Source organism: Crotalus tigris, unplaced genomic scaffold (assembly GCF_016545835.1).
Source record: "Crotalus tigris isolate CLP2741 ecotype Arizona unplaced genomic scaffold, ASM1654583v1 scf7180000017611.44802233496:7321179, whole genome shotgun sequence".
NCBI lineage: Eukaryota > Metazoa > Chordata > Lepidosauria > Squamata > Viperidae > Crotalus > Crotalus tigris.
In genome coordinates this window covers 4,413,973-4,435,415 of record NW_024096511.1, presented here as the reverse complement: position 1 = coordinate 4,435,415, position 21,443 = coordinate 4,413,973, and the positions used below count along the sequence as shown (strand labels likewise).

The window sequence follows — 21,443 nt, the reverse complement described above, 5'->3', positions numbered from 1 at the left end:
TTTTAGTACTCTACAAGGTGCATTAAGCGTACATTTTTAATTTCTCAAAATGGCTTTAAAAATACATTATTTCTTGCTGGAAATGAACATCTGCTTGCATAAGGATAGATAGATCAACACTCCAGAAGATTGGCTTAAGATATAGAAGGAGCTTGACAGACTTGAACATTGGGCACTATCTAACAAAATGAAATTCAATGGTGAAAAAAGTAAGGTTCTACATTTAGGCAAGAAAAACCAAATACACAGGTATAGTATCAGTGGTACCTTGCTCAATAATAGCAACTGTGAGAGGGATCTTGGAGTCCTAATGGACAATCATTCAAATATGAGCCAGCAGTGTGCTCCAGCTGCCAAAAAAGCCAACACAGTGCTAGGCTGCATTAACAGAAGGATAGAATCAAGATCACATGAAATGTTAATGCCACTTTACAATGCCTTGGTAAGGCCACACTTGGAATACTGCATCCAGTTTTGGTCACCATGGTGTAAAAAAGATGTTGAGACTCTAGAAAGAGAACAGAGAAGAGCAACAAAGATGATTAGGGGACTGGAGGCTAAAATATATAAAGAACGGTTGCTGGAATTTGATATGTCTAATTTAATGAAGAGAAAGACTAGGGGTGATATGATAGCAGTGTTCCAATATCTCAGGGGCTGCCACATAAAAGAAGGAGTCCAGTTATTCTCCAAAGCACCTGAAGGCAGGACACAAAGCAACAGATGGAAACTAACCAAAGAGAGAAGCAACCTAGAATTAAGGAGAAATTTCCTGACAGTTAGAACAATTAATCAGTAGAACAACCTGCCTCCAGAAGCTGTGAATGTTCCAACACTGGAAGTTTTTAAGAAGAGACTGGACAGCCATTTGTCTGAAATGGTACAGGATTTCCTGCCCAAGCAGGGGGTTGGGCTAGATGACTTTCAAGATCCCTTCCATCATCATCATCATCATTAAGATATACATGCATATTGAGACTCAGCAAATTATATCCCTAAAAGGAATTTGATTCTGTAAATTTCAGAATGCAATTGGGAATAGTAATTAGAAGGTATTAAGCAATATTTAGGGATTATAAAACATACTAAATAAAAAAGATCAGACAGATATATATTTTTATTGAAAACTTGATATCATTCTTAGAACTGAGTTGTGATTCTTTTCCAGCAATGCTGAATAAAATACCATGCACACATTATGTAACATTGTCTGAAATGGTATAGAGCGGGGCTTTTCAACCAGTGGTAAGCATACCACCAGTGGTACTTTGGCATCTGTCTGGTGGTACATGACCATCTTGGGCAAGTGTAGCTGGGGAAGGGAATGAGCTGAAGTGGTGGCAGTGCCGCACAAGCCTAAGGGAGAGAGAGCTGGAGCTGCAGGGCTGTCGGCGTTGGGCAGAAGCCCCAGGATCTATGCACATGGCTACAAGCTGATTGGCACTTCTGTAGAGCTGTTGGGGCTCAGCAGAAGCCCCAGGATCAGTGCCAGGTCCCAGCTGATTGGCGCTTCCAGAAGCAGTGCATAGTTGGAGGTGCACTGAAGGGAAAAGGAGGAAGGGGAGATAGAGGAGAGGATATAAAAAGAGGAAATTTTGGCAGGAAAGGGAGAGGGAAAAAAGACAACAGATTAAAGAGAAAGGGATGAAGAAAGAGAGACGGAGAAGCACAGCCTTGAGGAATCAGTTGGAAGTCCACTGAAGAGAAAAAGTGGGGGGAAGGAGAGGATATATAAAAAGACGCAGAAGAGGGAAAAAAAGACAACAGGGATGGAGAAGAAACTGGAAGGAGAGCCCAGCAGGCAGGGAGGAAAAAGAGAGAGAAGAGAGAGAGAGGAAGAAGGGCCAACCAGCCAGCTGATCAGCAAGATAGTAGTGAATATTAATAAATATGGATAAATTCACCATACATTTGTCAGTGCAAAGGGAAAGTGATTCAGCAAAGGAACCGCCACTGAAGAAATTAAAACTGGTATTTTTTTTTCTTTTTTATGGTTTATAACTTTTTATTAGATTATAGAATAAAATACAAAAATACAAAAGCAAATAGTAGGACACAGTGGGAGGAAAAAGGGGGGAAATGTGAGGGGGAGAAGGGAAAAAGAAAAGAAAAGGCATTGACTTCCGACTTCCTCTGTGGCAGTAGAATGAAGCATTAACATCGAACCTCAATGTTTTACTTTTCCACAAAGGTATAAACTAGTCATTTCTATAACAACAAATGAATCTAATCAGTAAAACCCCAAATTCCCCTCCTTTTTTTAGTCATCAAGTTTTTGACACCTTGCTAAGCCCTGGTGGTACTCAAATATTATCATGTCCTAAAAATGGTACAATCTGAAAAGGTTGAAAAGCCCTGGTATAGAGTCTCCTGCTTGAGCAGGGGGTTGGACTAGAACAGGCATGTCAAACTCGCGACGTCACATGATGTTGCGTAAAGTATCGGGCCGGTTTTGCCATTACCGGCAATGGGGTGAGCACGGCTTCCACATGATGCGTCTGGCCCGCGGGCCGACAGTTTGACACCCCTGGACTAGAAGGCTTCCAAGATCTCTTCCAGCTCTATTCTGATTGACTTGGCTTATATAAATAGGTTATGGTCCAATATATGAAACATGATGTCCAATCCTGCTGTCTCTTTATTTATTATTGGATTAATGGGACATATTTCTAGTCCCATACATGAGGAATATCATGGGAACATTTCAATAAATGAATGAAATCAAATGAATATGCTAAACATTATCTGCTTGCATTTTGTTGACAAACATAATTTGCCATCTTTCTGCAGATGTAAATGATGCTGCTTTAAAACTGAATGAGACACTTGGGATCCCAGACAAGGCATTTGACAAAAGCTTTCAAGAATTACAAAGTGAAGTTGACAAAATGATGGCAGAACTTAGGAAGAGAAAATTGGAAGTGCAAAAGGCAGTAGCTCAAGATGAATTAGAGTAAGTGGTAAAGGGGAAAATATAAATGAAATAATAATTGATCTTACTATGCCTGTAATCAAATTTCCTTTCAGATTTGGGGAAAACACTCTCTCTCTCTCTCTCTCTGTGTGTGTGTGTGTGTGTGTGTGTTGGATCAATGTCATTGAGTTCTTAATATCCCCAGATTCTATCTATTTTGTACAGCTTTATTAATTTTAAAAAAACCTAACCGGAGTTTTCTTGGAGTTACTTTTATCCTGAATTATGATATATTTACAACTATTACCTCAAAAATGAAATTAGGAATAGATTTTAGAACAGTGAGACTTGAGGAAGCAACAGCTTTGGTCACTTCTGTGAAAGGCTCTTTTTTAAAAACCACATAGATAAAAGTATTGAGTTTAGAGAGTCTTTGGTGAAGTTAGCCGCTGGAAATAGAAACTAGATCCGTCAATCTGGGAATTTCAGCAGAAATGCAGAGTTTTGCAGGTAAAATGACTTTCTGCTTCTGTGAATCATCAATAAGGAGCCCAAAGGTTGAGATTAGTCTACTTCAGAGGATCTCTGCTTTGAACTTGATATTTGCAACTTCTTTCTGTATCAGCCTGATTCACTATTCAATTCAGGATCTAATTAAATCCAATGCATATATTTGAACAATTAATGAGGTTATGCCTGAATCTGTCAGCAAGAGACAAGCTAAGGAGCTGTTTAATACCTGCTAAAACCCATAAGCACTGCAAAGCAATATCATGAATGAAACATGTCCTAATGGATAGCTGCATAAACTAAGTCCATTTTAAACCCCTATCAGAAGAGGGCAGAATGAACAGAATGCAAGATCTATTATTCAACATTGTTTATGGTATGCTGTAGGTCAGCAGAAGACCTCTTGAGGAACATCAACAAGCTATTTGTAGAGCCAAGGAAGAAAACTGAAGACCTAAACAATGAAGTCAAAGAGAAACTAGCAGACTACCATGATAAAATTGATGATGCTCTGAACCTGTTAAGAGAAGCAACTAATAAAATTCGAGAAGCAGACAGACTATCAGCAATCAACCAAAGAAACTTGACAGCAATAGAGGTGGGTGCTTGGTCTTAAAGTCCCTTTTACTGACTTTTTTCATGTATAATCAATCAGAGGTCATCTGAACAAGATAAGGAGCTTTATTTTCCAGTTAAAAATAAAGCCAAAATGCTATGGATATAACTTAGTGAAATCTTTGATATATTATTTAAATTACTATTTGGAATAAGTTACAGCAGCAAAATTATTATTGAAATAGAAAGAAAATGGAAAGAAATTCTAGTGACTAGTTTGTGGTTAATATATAATACATATAATGTATAGTAATTCAAGTAAACTAAGCCCCTTAGAGTCCTGTATGGTCCTTACTTCATGCTCTATGTTGATATTCTAATCATATACACACAGGGAGAGGCAATTAATCTTCAATATTACTATGGCTACACTTTCTTTTCTCTCATGATCTCAAGTAAGGAATTAAAATGAGTACAGTATATGCAAATTCACATTATAAATCAAACCATCATATATCTTTTGTAGTTAAGTGATGTAAATGATTTTCCTTGATTTGAATGTAATTGCAGTGACTTGAAAGCACATTATACTGTACATTAACAAATGCTTAGCCATGACAGTAAGAGCAAAGTCAACCTCAAATGAAGATAAATGTGTTCCATTTCTTGTTTATGTCTCACTCATGTTTTGCCTAAAGGTAACTATTAATCCAATGGTAGCAGTTTCCATATATATGCTTCAAGGCTGCATTGGCTAACAGTCTTAAGGGTAGTATTGCTTCTCAGTCAGCTCTTAAAGTAGGAAGAAGAAATTACTAAGGGTTACAAACTCCCATCCTAGAGAGAGAGAGGGAGGGAGAGGGAGAGAGATACTGTTCTGTATAGAGGGCGTCCAAAGGGTATTTATTTATTTATTTATTTATTTATTTATTTATGAGACTTATATACCGCTTTAAGTGCAAGTACTCTCTAAGCGGTGTACACCAGTAAGCAATGTATATATATATATATTACATTGCCCCCAACAATCTGGGTCCTCATTTTACCTACCCGGAAGGATGGAAGGCTGAGTCAACCTTGAGCCGGTGAGATTTGAACCGCTGACCTGCTGAACACAGTCAGCTAAAGTGGCCTGCAGTACTGCACTCTAACTGCTGCGCCACCTCGGTAGGTTCGTAGGCCAATCACAATATATTTAATTAAAATTTTCAGAGAAAATGTTATTATACTTAGGAATGTTCAAAGGTCATATGTCAAATGAGGAAAGGTTTAAAGGAAAATAGCAACCAGTCTGAATGTTTAATGTAATTTATACTATAATTTGTCTAGGAGGCCTGATTTTTTGTACAACTTGAATGCATACATACAGATAGCACATAAATGTGTAGAAACCTTTTTTTTATTTGTGTTTACGTGATTCCACTTACTCAAAGCAAAATTTTTTTTTTATCATTTAGACTTCTGGAATATTTTTATCAAGTGTCATGACACCATGTTTCAAATCAGGAAGATACACTTTTGTTGTTTGGGGGATTGTTTCTGATGGTGGGACTTGTATGTATAAAATCTGCAGGAATTTCTTTTTTTTTTTTCCTTCCTTTGTCTTGAAGAACTATATTAAGCTTTGAGCACTTAAGGCTTAACACTGTTTAGAAATTATTTGGAAGAATTACTTTAGATTTTGTACAAGCAAACCAGCTCTCTGCTATTTATTAAAGCATACTGTTTTTCTTTCTGGCGTCAGCCTCAAACTGAAAAAGTCTATTACTGCTTTAATAAATTGAAACATTTAAAAATGTATCTATAATGCATGTCTTAAAGTAGCTTGGAAGCCTGAATTATATCCAAAACAGTTCTTCCAAATCATTTTCAAAGTGTCCAGTACTGTATTCATATCTAATTAAGTGCAAATCAGTCCAGAGATAATTGTGTTCAATTTCTAGGGATCCCAAAATGGACCACTTACAATATTTAGTCAAAAATCAGAGGAATGTAGCAGAGGCATGGTCAAAGCTGAGTAGTTATCAAGGTTTAGTCAATAAACAAGAGAAGAAGCAGAAAAGGCCAGGCAGAGATTTCCCACTGGAAATTAATTGCTCAGAATAAGGTAATGTCTGTAAGGCTTTACAGATCTTGACCCACTAGTATAGCTGCCTAGAATAAATGGACAGGGTTCAGAAATATCAGCATCCATAGACATCTGCTTTGTCAATTTACAGGCGGCTTGATTCATGTGAAAGAAAAATACAACTGTGTTTGGCAAGTAAATTACTTTTAGCATCATTAGCTTTCTGATAAAGTGTGTTTTGTAATAGGAAACATTGTAGAAGGTCTTTTTTAATGTTCTGGGTTTCTTATGCTGTTTCTGTTGTTGCCATCTCTAAATAGCTCGCATATCCCACAGTCATTAAAAAGGTTTATAAATAAGAGTAAACTAGCAATTAACATAGCAAATAATAACATTTCTAATGAACTAGGGCATAATGAAAGTTCAATTAAATAAAATGTTGTATAGTGAGAGGGGACAACCTCATCACATATCAGCTGCCAAGGTCAGCTAAAACTCACAGATTTTCATGACCTCCTTGAAGCTTAACAGGGTTGGGGCTACTTGGACTTCAAGGAGAAAGCTGTTCCAGAGAAGGAGAACAACCATTGAAAAGGTCCACCTTTGTCCCTGTTGATGCTATTCTTGAAAGTAGAGTCTCCTTCAAGTCATGCATGACTTCCAGAGACTTGAAGTTTTATTTTTTAATTTCATCCCTCAGTTTAATCTTCTGAAACATGGTAAACTGTCCCAAAAATATATAGTTTTAAATGTTATCATAAAGTATAACACACATCTCTTTATTTTCTTTATATAAGGACTAGTTAAGGATTTAATACAAAAAGATGCATTGGTCTATGAAAATTTAACACTTGTTTGCAACCAGCATCTCTTTTCAAGATTGGTGAGATTGTAGCAGTGAGGGACAAGTGCACAATTCATTTCTTTGCTTCTCTAAAAAAAAAAAAAAAAATCAAGTGCACAATTTCTGGGAAAATGCAGCTTTTTTAAGAAGTTGCAGATAGGTGCTAAGTACAGGTAGTTCTGTACAATAGCAATTGGGATTGGAATTTCCATCACTAAATGACGTTGTTGTAAAACCCAACATCATGTGACTGCACCATTTACTGATGGCCAGGGCTTTTTTTCTCATAGAACATCCAGAACGGAGTTCCAGCACCTTTTTTGGATGGAACCTTGTAGGGTAGGCAAGGTGGGTTGTGTGTGAGTTCCGGCACCTTTTTTTTTTTTTTTTTTTTAGAAAAAAAGCACTGCCGATAGCATTTCCACAGTTCCACTATTAAGTGAGGATCTTGGGTCGTTAAATGAGCACTTCCTTGCAACTTCCTGCCGATTTCCAACAACCAAAGGAATGAATGGTAGATTTATGACACAATCCTGCTCATTTTTTATGGATTTGGTTCCAGAAGAAAGAACAATGGTCTTTCCCTACTTTTCTCCAGAATGGAAGGGAAAAAAGCTCCTATGCCAGTTCCAAAGTTAGTATTGTTCCCTCTGGGTTCTAGGAGTGTGTCAAGTATATATGGAGAATAGGAAACTGCCAAGTTCCAGATGGCTTGCAAGCAGGCTGGCAGGGCAGGTAAATGGCTGCACAAGTGGCCAAGGAAGCACAGGACAAACATGCTGGGGCTTGGGTTAGCTGCTGCTAGGCCAGGGAGGATGCGCAAGTGGCGGGGGAAGTACTGCTTGCATGCAGCAAAGCTCAGGAAAGATATACAAGTGGTGATTTATTCAAGCAACTTGTGACATAGCTAAGAGTACCCCACCTATGAGAATCAAAATGTAAATCTCTTCTTATGAACAAAACACCAAACAATGCCTTTGCTAGTAAATTGAACGTGAGTAGCCAAATATATCTATAAATATAATGTTGGCACAGCACTAATTGAAATAATAATAATAATAATGGAAATATGATGTTTATTAGTATGTAAAATCACAAGTGTTTCTATATTTTGCATATAGAAAAAGAAGCAGGCTATAGAAAATGGACGACAGGAAACTGAAAATATTCTGAGAGAAGGGAATGACATCCTTGGTGAAACTAATGAACTTGCAAATGGAATCAATTTGGCTGTGGAGGTAAAATGTGATGTGTGTTTTAAGGGTGGAGGCAATAATGCAGTGCAACATAAAAGACAATCAGCAGGCAATAAAAATATAATTTATATTTTCAGATAGAATAAATAGTATATTGAAATACAGAGGATATGGCCAAGCTAAATGTTAGGTTAGAGGGGAAGGAAGCAAAAAAACTCTTCCAAAGATTAAAATGACAGAGTGACATGTTTGAACCGCAGGATTCCTTTATATTTGAATACGAGTAATTAATTAGTATATATTTTTTCAAGTTGTATGTTTGTGTTTTTTAATGAGGTATGAATAAATAAGCTGATGCTTTAATTTCCTAGGCATGTCAGATGCTCAGTACCCAAAAAAATTCAGTTAAGAATGACCCTTGAAAAGTAGATTATGTAATTCAACTGTTACTTCTGAGATGTTTGGAAAATGGAAGCATTTTTCTTGTAGAGGAAGGAAGCTGGTTATAATAACCCTAACCAATTGCTTAGGGAGGCAATCAGTGGTGGGATTCAAATATGTGAACAACCAGTTCTCTGTGTGGATGTTGCTTCCGGAAGTCCATTCTGAGCCTGGGCAACAAAAAATTAGCTACCAGTTCTGCCGAAGTGGTGCGAACTGGCTGAATCCCACCACTGGAGGCAATGAACTTCCCTTCATTGGATATAAAAATGTTTGGGATGCGTCAATGGTCATCCGGTACAAATTTGAATGAAGAAAAATATATTTCAAAACATCACAAGACAAGCCTCAACTTTTGTACCTGCCTCAGACACAAGTATGCAAGTCCCATGGTTGATTTCATGACATATGTCAATATTTGCCCCACTTGTCCTTCCATGGAGACACCTGTGGATGCTTTAATTTGACCTTAAGCATTTAAATGATTGGTCATGATGTCCAATGTTCTCTTCCAGTCATTTGGTTCCATGGGTTTATAATTCTGCTATACTATCCCAAGAGTACTTGAGATGGGAGTGAGACAAGAATACAGACTGGACCTGACAGTAGCCTATCCACCCTAAAAGTCAATTCATTTTATTTCCTGGAGAGAAAAGATGTTCTAATCATATTCATTGTATATATCTATTCCTCATTATGAGCTTTTTCTGACTTGCATTTAAGTATGGGACCATGAAGACAATTACTCTCTTTATTACATGGAAATAACGTTAATAGGTCAAGTTCAATTTTCAAAGTGCCAAACACATTCTAAATGCAGCTTCAGGTGGAGGGGAGGAAATGCACCTCATAAAGCTTTGCTAGATTGCTCCTATGGACAGAGAAATAGAGTAATGGACTACAATGAAATGGTAGTTTCCCAGGAAGGAGGGAGCACAACCAAGGAGGGTGATGAGAGAAGAGACGAAGCCCAGTGTTGTCTTGGAGAAGGAGGAAGAGATTAAGGATACTCACTCCCTAGAATCTTCCAGGGTGTATCAGTTAGGTTTAGAGTAGTATAGGCAAGAGTAAGTAAAGAAGTGAACTTTTGCTGGATTGCTCTATGTTGTTCTTAGACTGAACCTGACAGTAGCCTTTGTATCTACCCTAAAAGTCAATTCATTTTATTTCCCGGAGAAAGAAGATATTCTAATCATATTCATTGTATATGCTATTCCTCATTATGGACCTTTTCTAACTTGCTTTTAAGTATGGGACAAATATGTCCAGACAACCTCTATGTTTTGTCCTGTTCCCACAATGTTGTGTTCGTCTCATCATAGTTTGATGAAAATCTTCAATTTGCAAATGCCTCCTGTCTTAAAAGAGGGCAGCCTGTCTTCTCAGAGCTCCATGTTAGATTAGCCCATCTTTCTGATTTTAATCAGAAACAAATACTATGCATAGATAATTGGTTCTAGAAAATTCATGAAGAACAGTTTTATCAATTATAATGTATTTCACAGCATGCTCTAGCTGAAGGCATAAGTTGATGGCGTAATGAAATGTGCTTTTTTGCTAATGGGTTCCTCTCATAACTAATTGGCTAAATTACTTTTCATTATGCCTTTAAGCAAATAGAATCCAAGAAATATCATTTTGAATGTGGCTGAGGTGAGAGTGCTGATGAAATAACAGTTTTGTATTAATTAACAAATCCCACTTTATATTCTGATAAGATGTGATTAGTTAAGTTTGTGTAGTCAAGAGGACCATAAAAGTTCAGTTCAGCTTTGAGACCAAGCAGGTAGAATCCTAAACGCAGAAATCTGAACTATAGGTGACAGAATTCTTTTAATGGATGATAAAGCTCATTGATTTATTTCAGTATAATAGGATAATAATCTTGTTACAAGGGGCTATAATTTCAGTGCTTAAACGGTCGGTTACTTAAACATGCTTCTGTTTTCTTCTTCTTAGAACATAGATGATATTAAGAACAAAATAGACTCGCTTTCTGAGGAGCTAAGAAATAAAATAGATAATCTCTCTAAAGATATCATAAGAAAGAAGCTTCCAGAAAAGGTACTGCAGGCAGAAGCTCATGCTGCCCAGCTGAATGATTCATCTGCTGTTTTGGATGGGTAAGTTGACAAGATTGTTATTTCACTTTCATGAACTCTAGAATTATGTAGCTGGGAAAATAGAGGAAACATGTTCTCCTTTAACTCTTTTTGACAATTAAACAGACATTCCCCAACTCCATTATCATATTTGTGTAAGCTGTCCCAAGGCAAGATGGCAATGTCCCAATCTTCCCAAAGAAATAGGCTGACTTCAGTTCTTATTCTTGATTTTGGATTGATAAATAGAAAAAATAAGAGAGAGAAAGAATTTCCAACGAAATTAAGTCCTTTGAACTTTGGAGTGTAGAATCAATGCTCTTTAGCATGAGATGAGTGTTTCTTCTTGTGACATTGCAGTATTCTTGTTCTGTGGCCTAATCTCAAACATGTCACATTTGTTCTTTGTTGTATTTTTTCCCTGGCTAGAAGCAACCTATAAATTGAAATTTGGTGCATGTCTGCACAAAAGAAAATCTGGCTGAGTCCTGTAGGGACTACCTATGTGCAAAAAGACATTAATACATATGGGTCTAGAATTAACATCTAAAATTCCCCCTTGGTTTTTTAAAAGTTGAATATGTATATTTTTTCCTAATAGAATCCTTGATGAAGCTAAAAACCTCTCTTTCAATGCAACAATAGCTTTTAAGGCCTACAGCAATATCAAGGACCATATTGACAAAGCTGATGCAATTTCTAAAGATGCTAAAGCTCGTGCCAATGAAGCCATACAACTGGTAAGGGAAAGGGAAAATCTCTTGATTTTCTCAAATAATCTTCTTTCAATATCTTGCTATTTCTCAGCAATTATTTATCAGATATTATTATCATGCTCGTTAATATAGGTTAGTGTTACAACATTTAATGCAACTGCTAATAAACATTTATCAAGAAATTTTAAGCAATGGCCCAAAGTGCATTTTGGCAAATTAAACCTAGTTACTCTACACACAACAAACTCTCAAAAAATAGATTTTACTATTTTACTCAAAATATTTGAGTTATTTCTTGGAGGAATTCCATAAAATAGCTTTATCAGGCATAACCATCACCATCCAGAACCTGTTTATGGTTAGTAGAATTAAAATAAGGTTTATTACTAAACACCTAGAGTATAATAAATATCATAAATAAAGTATAATCAAACTACTGCTATTATTATTTAGCTTATTAAATCTCATGTCAGTAGCCAGCTTAGTTTTACGGATTTTTTCTGTAATTGATACACTAATCAAGTCTCTGCTGGTGGACCAAGAGAAGGACTTCTGCAAATGATTTTGAAGCCTGGATTAGCTGTGGTCTTTAAAGAAGAAAGTCTTTTTAACCAGATTAATCAGTGTATAGGGCTTTTCTCTTTAAATTGTTTTCTTTACTGCCATAACTAACCAAACTAGGCTTATACTGTAACATATATTTACTGTCACAGTAAATCATTCTTATTTACTTTCTTTCTCTTTGTTTCTGACTCTTCTTTCACATTTTTTTATTTATGTAATATTTATTTATTTGTATCCCTTCTTTATTATTTTTACAAATGACTTAAGGAGGCAAACATAGCCAACATATCTTCCTCCTCCTATTGCTGTGATATTGCCTTTATTGGCAAATTCACAACATATTTTACAGTAAATCCATTGCCATATGAATTTTCACATAGTTCCATACCCAAGTTTCCCATTTTCCATAGATAATTCATTTGTTTAATCCCAGTTCTCTAGAATGTTCATCACATGCTTGCTATCATCTGTTTTTTTTATGTCAATCAGATAGTTCAATAAAGAATTTAGACTAAATAACCTTTTATTTAGTGGTGTAAAATGTCACACTCATCGAGATAAATCAGTTATCTATTAATATCAGCCTCTACTGATCTATTCAATCTCATGGAAACAATTTTACACTACATGTAACACAGCCATGAAGTCCTGCTCAAGACTCAAGCCAAATTCAATTATTTAGTTCTGACTACACTGACTTTTCACTTTTTATATTGCAAATTGGGTGTCTTAACAATTTCATTATGTCTAATGAAATTTTTATTAGACACTTAACCATTCACTCTTATTTATTAGTAATAATATTCAACTTTGTATATAGCCCCTTCTAGATCTAGAAATGCAATGTAGCAAGAGTCTCTGTTGCTGAATTTGGCAGTAATTCTCTCTTCAAGAACAAATTGTTGTCATGGTTAGTTTTTAACAATGGGAATAATTTTAAATCTTATCTTTTTACTATAAAAATAAAATAATTTTACTATGTGTGTGTGTGTGTGTGTGTGTGTATAGTATAGAAGACAACTATATAGTATAGTATATAAGACAACTATATAGTATATAAGACAACTATATCTTATATCTTATCCTGTCCACCATGACTGCCACAATCAAGTTTAAACATGTTGTCAAGATTGAGCATCATTCCCAGTGTTTCTCAACTTTAGCAACTTTCAGATGTATGGACTTCAGCTCCCAGAATTCCTCAGCCAGCATGCTGGCTGAGGAATTCTGGGAGCTAAAGTCCATACATCTGAAAGTTGCTAAGGTTGAGAACTCTTTCTTAAAGCTCAAACCTGACAATGAGATGGATAACAAATCTACTATAATCCAATTTTCATTTACCATCCCTGACTTTTGAAAATGAAAATTTGAGTTGGTGCTTTATGATTCTATAGATAAATTATAAGACAATGAGCAGTGATGGTTACTTGAAGAAGTTTAACATGAATCTTGCACTGCTTCTTTTGGAAAAGCTGGGTACTTACTAAATACCATCTAGGAGTAGAATCATTTTTACTTAGGACATAGCTCAATTTAGCAATGAGTAGTGAGCTAAATTTCCATTATAGTATCAGTTTATTCACATTACAGTTCTTTTTCTTTAATTTGCCAATGACATGTCTTCCCATTCATAAAGGCTAATCTAGGGCTTTCTCATACATACTTCCAGAAGAGGTGGGACAAGGACAAAAAGTAGTTTTAATTTTATTTAATTTAAATATAACTACATTTAAATTAGCTAATTTTAAGCTAATGTGATTTACTTCACATGAATTTAATAATTCACTATTCTGTCATATTAAACATTACAGTTTGATGGTAATAATTAGAAAGCTCTGGAGGCTACATCAAATAATTTAGAAAAGTGTGAGTGACTTTGGGGTCTCAATCTATTCAATTCTGACTCACCCATAAAAACTTTTTCCTGTTTGAAATGATTGTAGTAGAATGGCTCCCCTCCCCCACAATTTTAGGAGATTTTATACATGTTTCTGTTTCCTAGGGATGAAAGAACAGAGAAGACTCTGTTTTTAGAATTAAACCAAAATAACAAAGCAAGTATGATATACTGCTCAAAAAAATAAAGGGAACACAAACATATAGGATCCTATACATTTGTGTTCCCTTTATTTTTTTGAGCAGTATGTATTACACTGATCTAAGGTAACAATTCAAAGCAAATTTGTGATGTTTTCAATCATCATAGTTCTTCAGCTATGTTGCACTGCTTTTTTAAATAAAGCAGTCAATTTCTCTTGATTCTTTTTCCTGGAATCTTTTCAGGTATAGCAAATAGTTGCTTCTGTTACTTTTCTTCTCTAGGCATCTGGTCCAGAAGGCTCATTAAAGGATGCTGCCAAGAATGCCTTACAAAAAAGCTTCAAGGTTCTTAATGATGCCAATAAACAGGCAAATGATGTTAAAGGTATGTATTCACCAATAAAGGAAAACAGTTGTAGCTCAAGGTTGAAGTGAGGCATCCTTGGTGTTCTCTGAGCTTGGTTGTTTTCTTGCAGACATTTCATTACCCAAACTAGGTAATATCATCAATGCTATCGGTAGTCAGGAATTGGTTGCTCTGTTTACGTTTTAGTGGCTTGCTCTATCAGAGTTGGTGGGGTGGTCTTGGGGGTGCTTTGGTTGAGCTGTTTACTGCTAGCTTGTTTGGCAGTTCCTTAATTGGAGTATTGTTTACTTCTTGATTGTTGGATTAATGTTAATTTTGGTCTTAATCCATGCTTATCTGGGTGTTGATTTTGGGTCTTTTTGTTCTCTTTTTGGCTTGTTGGTTTTCCCTTTTGCACAGTAAGTAGATGTTGTTCATGTCTATGTTTCTATTGTTGGCCAATTCCAGGCTTCCAGGAATTCTTTAGCATTTTTTGATTTGGCTTGGTCTAGGATGGTCACAGTTTCCCACTTGAAACTGTGATTAAGTCTGTCCATATGTTGTGAAATTAAAGAGTTTTCATCATGTCTTCTGACTGCTGGTTGGTGTTCATGGATGTGTTCTCCTGGTCTTCTGCCTGCTTGTCCTATATAGAGGCTGTTGCAATATTTACACTGTTATGTTGTAGGGGACTCCTGTTTGTTTTTTTTCTTATGGGGCTGTTGGTATTTTGGCTTACGTAGGATGTTTAGGAAAGCCCCAGAAGAAAAAAGAGAGTTATCTACAATGTTGAGTCCGTGGCGGGAAAACAGACACGAGAAGCAGCTGGAGTTCTCAGTTTCATTTATTCAGCGTTCAGCTTACAGGAAGATGGCTTCAGCCTCGCCCAAACGCCTCGCAGCCTCTTATATAGGCAACTCCCGGGTAAATGGGTTACTTTTCCCGCGCCAGCACCCGCGCATGCGCACGGCGCTGGCGACAGCCTGTCTGGTCCCGGGCAGCTTTGCACCTGCCCGGGACTGCCTGCAAACGCCCGAGCCGTTTGCAAGGCTCGGGACATAACACCCCTTTCCCCCGGGCTAAAACTACTACCAACATACAACATTTATTTTATATGACATTTTGCTCCCCAGTGCTCCCACTGATTACTGGCTTTTGCCTTGCCAGCAATGTTATGTAATCTTCTAGATACTTAGGAGATTTCTTTGCTCTCTGTGACCTTCTTAGCTCTGGGTTACTGGCATAAGTCCCCTGACTGGAGGGAGGCGTGAGCCTGTTCTCTCTATTGTGCCCTGGTGTCTTCCAAGGACTGTGCCCCGATGCCTGGCCTTGCTTGCTTGCCCACCGGGCTCGTCAGGCCAGGGCTTCTGTTACTTTGTGACCTGGTTGACCTACCTAGCTGTAGACCCTCAGGCCCCTTGAAGTGATAGCCGCTGCTGGGCGTCTCTGTAGAACCTCCTAGGTCAGTCCAAGACCTGTCAGGAGGCTGTCCATTCCCTGAACCCCATTCTGTGTTCGGGCTCGTGTGGGTTTCTGTACTTTCCCAAAACTCAGGTGTTCCCTGATTTGTGCTAGGGTTGTTGTAGTCGGGACTTGGTTCCTCGACTAACTCTGTGTATGTTTGACCCCCTGTAGGATTTGGGGTAAGGTCAGGCCAACCTTGGGAATTGTGTGCCAGTTCTCTTGCGGGGAATGATTTGTTGGGATGCCCCCGGGTATCCTCCGTTGCTGGAGTGCTGTGTGATGTGTGTGGAAAGTGAGTATGCCCCCGGGGTGACTCCCTGGCTGGAGTAGGCGTGAGTGCCTGTTGTGTGGGTAAGCTCCATGACTTTCTTTTCGGAGCAATTGCAGAACCTTGGGACGAGCCGTTTGTGGCTCCCTCAGTGGAGATGGGCAGTAGCTCTTGCCCTTCCCTTTGCTCCAAAGGGTCCCCCTCCCTCCCTGGAAAAGACCCAGGAGTCTCAGCAGAAAAGTCTCGCCTAGAGCGAAGTTGGTCGATGTGCCGACGCAGGACACGACCGTTGTCCAGGGCAACCTCGTAGGAGAGAGGACCTGTGATCCTGGACACAGAAGCGGGGACCCATGTATGACCAGGCCCGTAATTGCGAGCCCAAACCGGGGCACCCACAAGTAGTTGTCTAGGTGCCCTAGGATGTGAGGTAGATGAAGGCAGTCTGTCCGGATGCAACCGGTCAAGTCTAGTAGTAAGTTGGCGCCCCCAACGAAGTTCAGCTGGACTTCTCCCTGTAGAAGTGGACGGTGTGGTGTGATAAGAAAGGAGAAAGTCAGCCAACCTGTGATGCCAGTCCCCGTAGGTGAGTCTCTTCAAGGCGTCCTTTGCGATGCGCACCATGCGTTCAGCCATACCGTTGGTGGACGGGTGAAAAGGCGCAGACGTGGCATGACGAATCAGGTTTGCCTGTAAGAAAGCTTGGAATTCGGAGGAGGTGAATTGAGGGCCGTTGTCGGACACAATGACATCTGGCAGCCCGTGTGCAGCAAAAATCCCCCTCAGTACCTGAATAGTCTTTGCAGTGGTGGTGGATGAGACAGGCACAACCTCAAGCCATTTTGAATGGCTGTCAACAAGGACCAAGAAGAACTGGCCCTGAAAGGGCCCAGCGTAGTCAATGTGCACCCTAGACCATGGGGACTGTGTTTCCTCCCATCTATGCACAGGAGCTTGGGGCATCTCTGGGCGAGATCGTTGGCACAGGTGGCATGCGTGTACCTTAGCCTCAATATCTTTATCTAAAGCAGGCCACCACAAGTGGCTGCGTGCAAGAGCCTTCATACGAACAATGCCAGGATGACCCTCGTGGAGGGATTCTAAGACCCTAGTCCTCATTGAGGTGGGAATGACAACTCTGTTTCCCCAAAGCAGACAACCCTGAGAAAGGGACAGTTCGTTTCTTTTGGACCAGAAACTCTGAAACTCAGGACTAGGGCAGTGCTCAGGCCACCCGGACAGGACCCAGGAGCGGACACGTGAAAGTGTGTGATCTGTACCTGTTTCAGCGGTAACATCCCTGGCACTAAGAGGGAGCTCGGGCAAGGCTTGGATTGATAGAATGTTGACAGCTGGCGCGGGGTCAGCTTCTACTACTGGCAGAGGCAATCTACTGAGGCCATCAGCATGGCCCATTTCTTTCCCAGGCTTGTGGAGTAATGAAAAATCATATGCAGACAAAAAAATAGACCACCTAAGCATTCTAGGGGAAATGATGTGGGGAGTCTGCTTACGTGTGGTAAACAGTCCCAGCAGAGGCTTATGGTCAGTGAAGACCGTGAAATGCCTGCCATATAGAAAATCGTGGAATTTTTTAATTCCAGCAACAACAGCCAGAGCCTCCCTGTCTATCTGAGCGTAGTTGCGCTCGGCAGAAGACAGTGTTCTGGAGTAGTATGCAATAGGAACCTGAGTTCCATCAGACCTGAGGTGACTCAGGACAGCTCCAACCCCGTAGGGGGACGCATCACAAGCGATGCACACAGGGAGAGACTCGTTGAAATGTGCAAGAACACTGTTAGAAGTGAGCAAGGCCTTGACTTCTTTAAAGCAAGCCTCATGCGCTTGTGACCACAGCCACACAGCCTGTTTGTCTAGTAGCCTGTGAAGAGGCTCAGCTACACTAGCTTTATGTGGAAGAAAAGAATTGTAGAAATTCAGGAGGCCTAGGAAGGCCTGAAGTTCGGCCTTAGACTTTGGCCTGGGTGCATCTAAAATAGCAGTTAGTTTGGATTCAGCAGGATGAATCCCAGCAGCATCAATTTTGAATCCCAGAAATTCAGTAGAAGGCACCCCAATCTGGCATTTGTCTTTTCTGAGCTTGAGGCCTGATTTCCTGAATCTTAACAGGACAGCCCTAAGCCTTTCAGCTAGAATGTGTGTGGAGTCTCCTGCAATCAAGACATCGTCAAAGTAGGGGCAGACCCCTGGTATACCTCGTAGTGTGTTTTCCATAACGCTTTGGAAAATCCCAGGAGCGACATTCACTCCAAACTGTAGCCTTTTTACTTTAAAGGCTCCCCTGTGGGTCACAATGGTCTGAGCTATGGCAGCATCATCATCAACAGGCAGCTGTTGATATGCTTGAGCTAGGTCAAGCTTTGCAAAAACACGCCCCCCCTTGAGAGAGGCCAGGATGTGACTGACCACAGGAACAGGATAGGCATGTTGCTGCAATGCCTTATTGAGTGTGCATTTGTAATCAGCACAAATGCGAATGTCCCCATTTGCCTTTAGAGGCGTGACAATGGGGGTCTCCCACGGGCTGGAATCAACAGGTTCTAGGATTCCCTGTTGGATTAGTTTGTCTAGTTCAGTGTCAATCTTACTTTTTAAAGCAAAAGGGACCCTTCTTGCTTTAATCCTAATGGGAGTGACAGTGGGGTCTAGCTTTAAGGACACAGGTGGTCCTTTGAATGTGCCCAGCTGGGGGCTGAAAACATCTGCAAATTCTTTGCAGACTTCCTGTAGGTCGAGTGTTTGTAAGCTATTGAGTCCTGTGACGTGTATCCCCAGGGCCTCAAACCAATCGAGTCCTATGAGACTCGTTCGTTCACCCCCTACTACTAATAAGTCTAGTGGACCTTCAAAACTCTTGTATTGCACGTTAAGGGTGGCCTCCCCCTTAACACACACTCTTGAGTTCTGAAAATCTGTTAATACAATATCAGAAGGCCTTAACTTGGCCTTAGACCCACTTCTGGAACAAATCTTCCTAAATGTATGCAATGAAATGATGGACAGGGCAGACCCTGTGTCTAGTTCCATAGATAATGGAACCCTTGTAGCTTCACGTTGAGTGACAGCTTTTTCTTCATGGGCTTGTGTGTGCCTGTTCTACAGATGCTTCTTCGCGAAGCGCAAAAACCTACCCTATTCTGGCTGGGGAATCTGGTACCCTTCAGGCGTTCTTCTTGGGGTTGTGCCTTTCGTCGGCCCAGGCACACAGCTGCAATGTGCCCTTGTTTACCGCATGCCCGGCAGGTAGCGGAGCGGAACTTGCAGTCGGTTCTCCTGTGGCGACCTCCACAGCCGATGCACTTGAGTGGAGCCGAAGAGCTTCCCTTCTGGTTCTCTTCCTTCGCGGGGTGTAGACGGTCGACTTCCTCGTCCGGATCCTCCTCGGAGTTTCGTCGGACGTCTTCCTGGTGCACGGACGCACCCTCTGCACTGTTTCTGATCGGCCGCATGTTTTTGACGGCGCCGCCTGCTGCTTCTTCTGCGGTGACTTCCCTTAAGGCGTCTTGGAAGGATAATTCTTCCTTTGCGAAAAGTCTCTGTTGTAGCTCGCGATGCCTTAACCCGCACACGAATCGGTCCCTCAGTCGTTCCTCGAGGTCCTTGAACTCGCAGGGCTTGGCGGCCTTCCATAACGCGGCGATGTATTCCTTGGCTGACTCACCGGACCGTTGATCCCTTTGTTCGAAGGTGTGGCGCCATGAGATAACGGACACCTTGGGGTGGAAGTGCTCCTTCAGCAGCTTCTTCAGGTCTGCGTAGCTTACAGACTCTACTGGGACAGGTGCTGCAAGGTTTTCTGCGATTTCGAAGGCGTCTTGGCCGCAAATGCAAAGCAGGGTGGCCGCCTTCAAGCTATCTTCCCTCACTTGGTTTGCCTTGAAGTAGTTCTCCATTCTGGATACGTAGGACTCCCACCACTCTGGATGTGAGACGTCGAATTCCGAAAGCCTTCCGATTTTCGCCATCTTCGGATCTTCAGGAGACGGGTCTATCAGCCAGCCTACCCCCGAATGCGCACCGGATTGGCGGGCAGCTGCCGAGTCGACGCCGTTCCTCTTTCGCCGCTCAGGACTCCTTGGGTAAGCTTACACTTCTTCCTTTCCAGGTAGTGCAAGGCATCCCATCCTCGTCGCCAGTGTTGAGTCCGTGGCGGGAAAACAGACACGAGAAGCAGCTGGAGTTCTCAGTTTCATTTATTCAGCGTTCAGCTTACAGGAAGATGGCTTCAGCCTCGCCCAAACGCCTCGCAGCCTCTTATATAGGCAACTCCCGGGTAAATGGGTTACTTTTCCCGCGCCAGCACCCGCGCATGCGCACGGCGCTGGCGACAGCCTGTCTGGTCCCGGGCAGCTTTGCACCTGCCCGGGACTGCCTGCAAACGCCCGAGCCGTTTGCAAGGCTCGGGACATAACATACAACATACACTGTAAAGACTCTAAATAGACTTGGTATTTCTGGATTAGAAAAAGCATATGGTACACTATAAAAAGCTATTTAAATTTGATTAATAAATAGATAGAATACGGTTGTCATAGAATTTCCATAGTTCAGAAAGGAAGTTCAGAATTAAAAGATTTTGAATAAAATATTTTTTTCCTTATAATATTTCGTTACTCTGGAAGGAGAAATTTATCTCTTTCAACTTCAGATAGTTGTCTCGTTAAAATAATGAAAACCTAAGTTCTATTTAAATAATTCTGGTGGCAACAATGGGAAAGTTTGATATGACATCTGTTTGAATTGTAACCTATTATATAAGGTATTATGTGATAGTTAATCAGGAGACAGCCATATGTTAACATCAAAAAAGTGCTGAAAGAGTCCTTACAGAGCAAAATGTCCAATGGTAGCAGTTGAACAGAGATTTACTAGTTGGTGATGGTAGAAATTTGAAGAGAGGAGTGACTGGGTAGGGAAGTAAATTCTTCTGCTAACATTTTACCCTTGTATGTATTTCTCAGTCTGATGGAAAGCTTCTGTCCCCAGTTTGCTCTGTGTCAGAATATATGCTAGGAATCAATTACAGAGCAAGAAAATGGAATCAAATATACTATTTTTTAAGATATATGGTCTGTGGAGTTCTGTACTGAGAAATTTAGTTAAAGCACTTTTCTCTGTAAGGAAGATTAATTGCAAAATAGAGGCCCCAAAATGCTGGCCATCAAAATAGAAGTTATTATTTCATTTGGACTGGTAAGTCTTACAAGAGCTTTGTTTTTGAGAATTTTCTTAAGAATTGTCATATTAACCCTGAAACTTTTATCTGCTCATTAGATGATGGAATTGGAGATGCTGCCTGCTGTGTATAATAGTCTTAGAAAATCATGATTTTCATTATTTCCTCTAATTTAGAAACTCATTTTCAATGTATTATATGGAGCTAAGTTTATGTAAAAT

General features: G+C 40.0%; 1 protein-coding gene across 12 annotated transcripts in view; it reads left to right on the top strand.

The window, feature by feature from the left end:
• Positions 1-21,443, top strand: part of LAMA2 (laminin subunit alpha 2) — a 471,875-nt gene that overhangs the window by 349,683 nt on the left and 100,749 nt on the right. For all 12 annotated transcript variants that reach the window (XM_039324668.1, XM_039324684.1, XM_039324648.1 and 9 more), the window contains 6 exons: positions 2,791-2,953; positions 3,812-4,022; positions 8,013-8,129; positions 10,488-10,651; positions 11,232-11,370; positions 14,233-14,335. In XM_039324668.1, the coding sequence (XP_039180602.1) occupies positions 2,791-2,953; positions 3,812-4,022; positions 8,013-8,129; positions 10,488-10,651; positions 11,232-11,370; positions 14,233-14,335 (897 nt within the window). The remainder of the gene's footprint in view (positions 1-2,790; positions 2,954-3,811; positions 4,023-8,012; positions 8,130-10,487; positions 10,652-11,231; positions 11,371-14,232; positions 14,336-21,443) is intronic.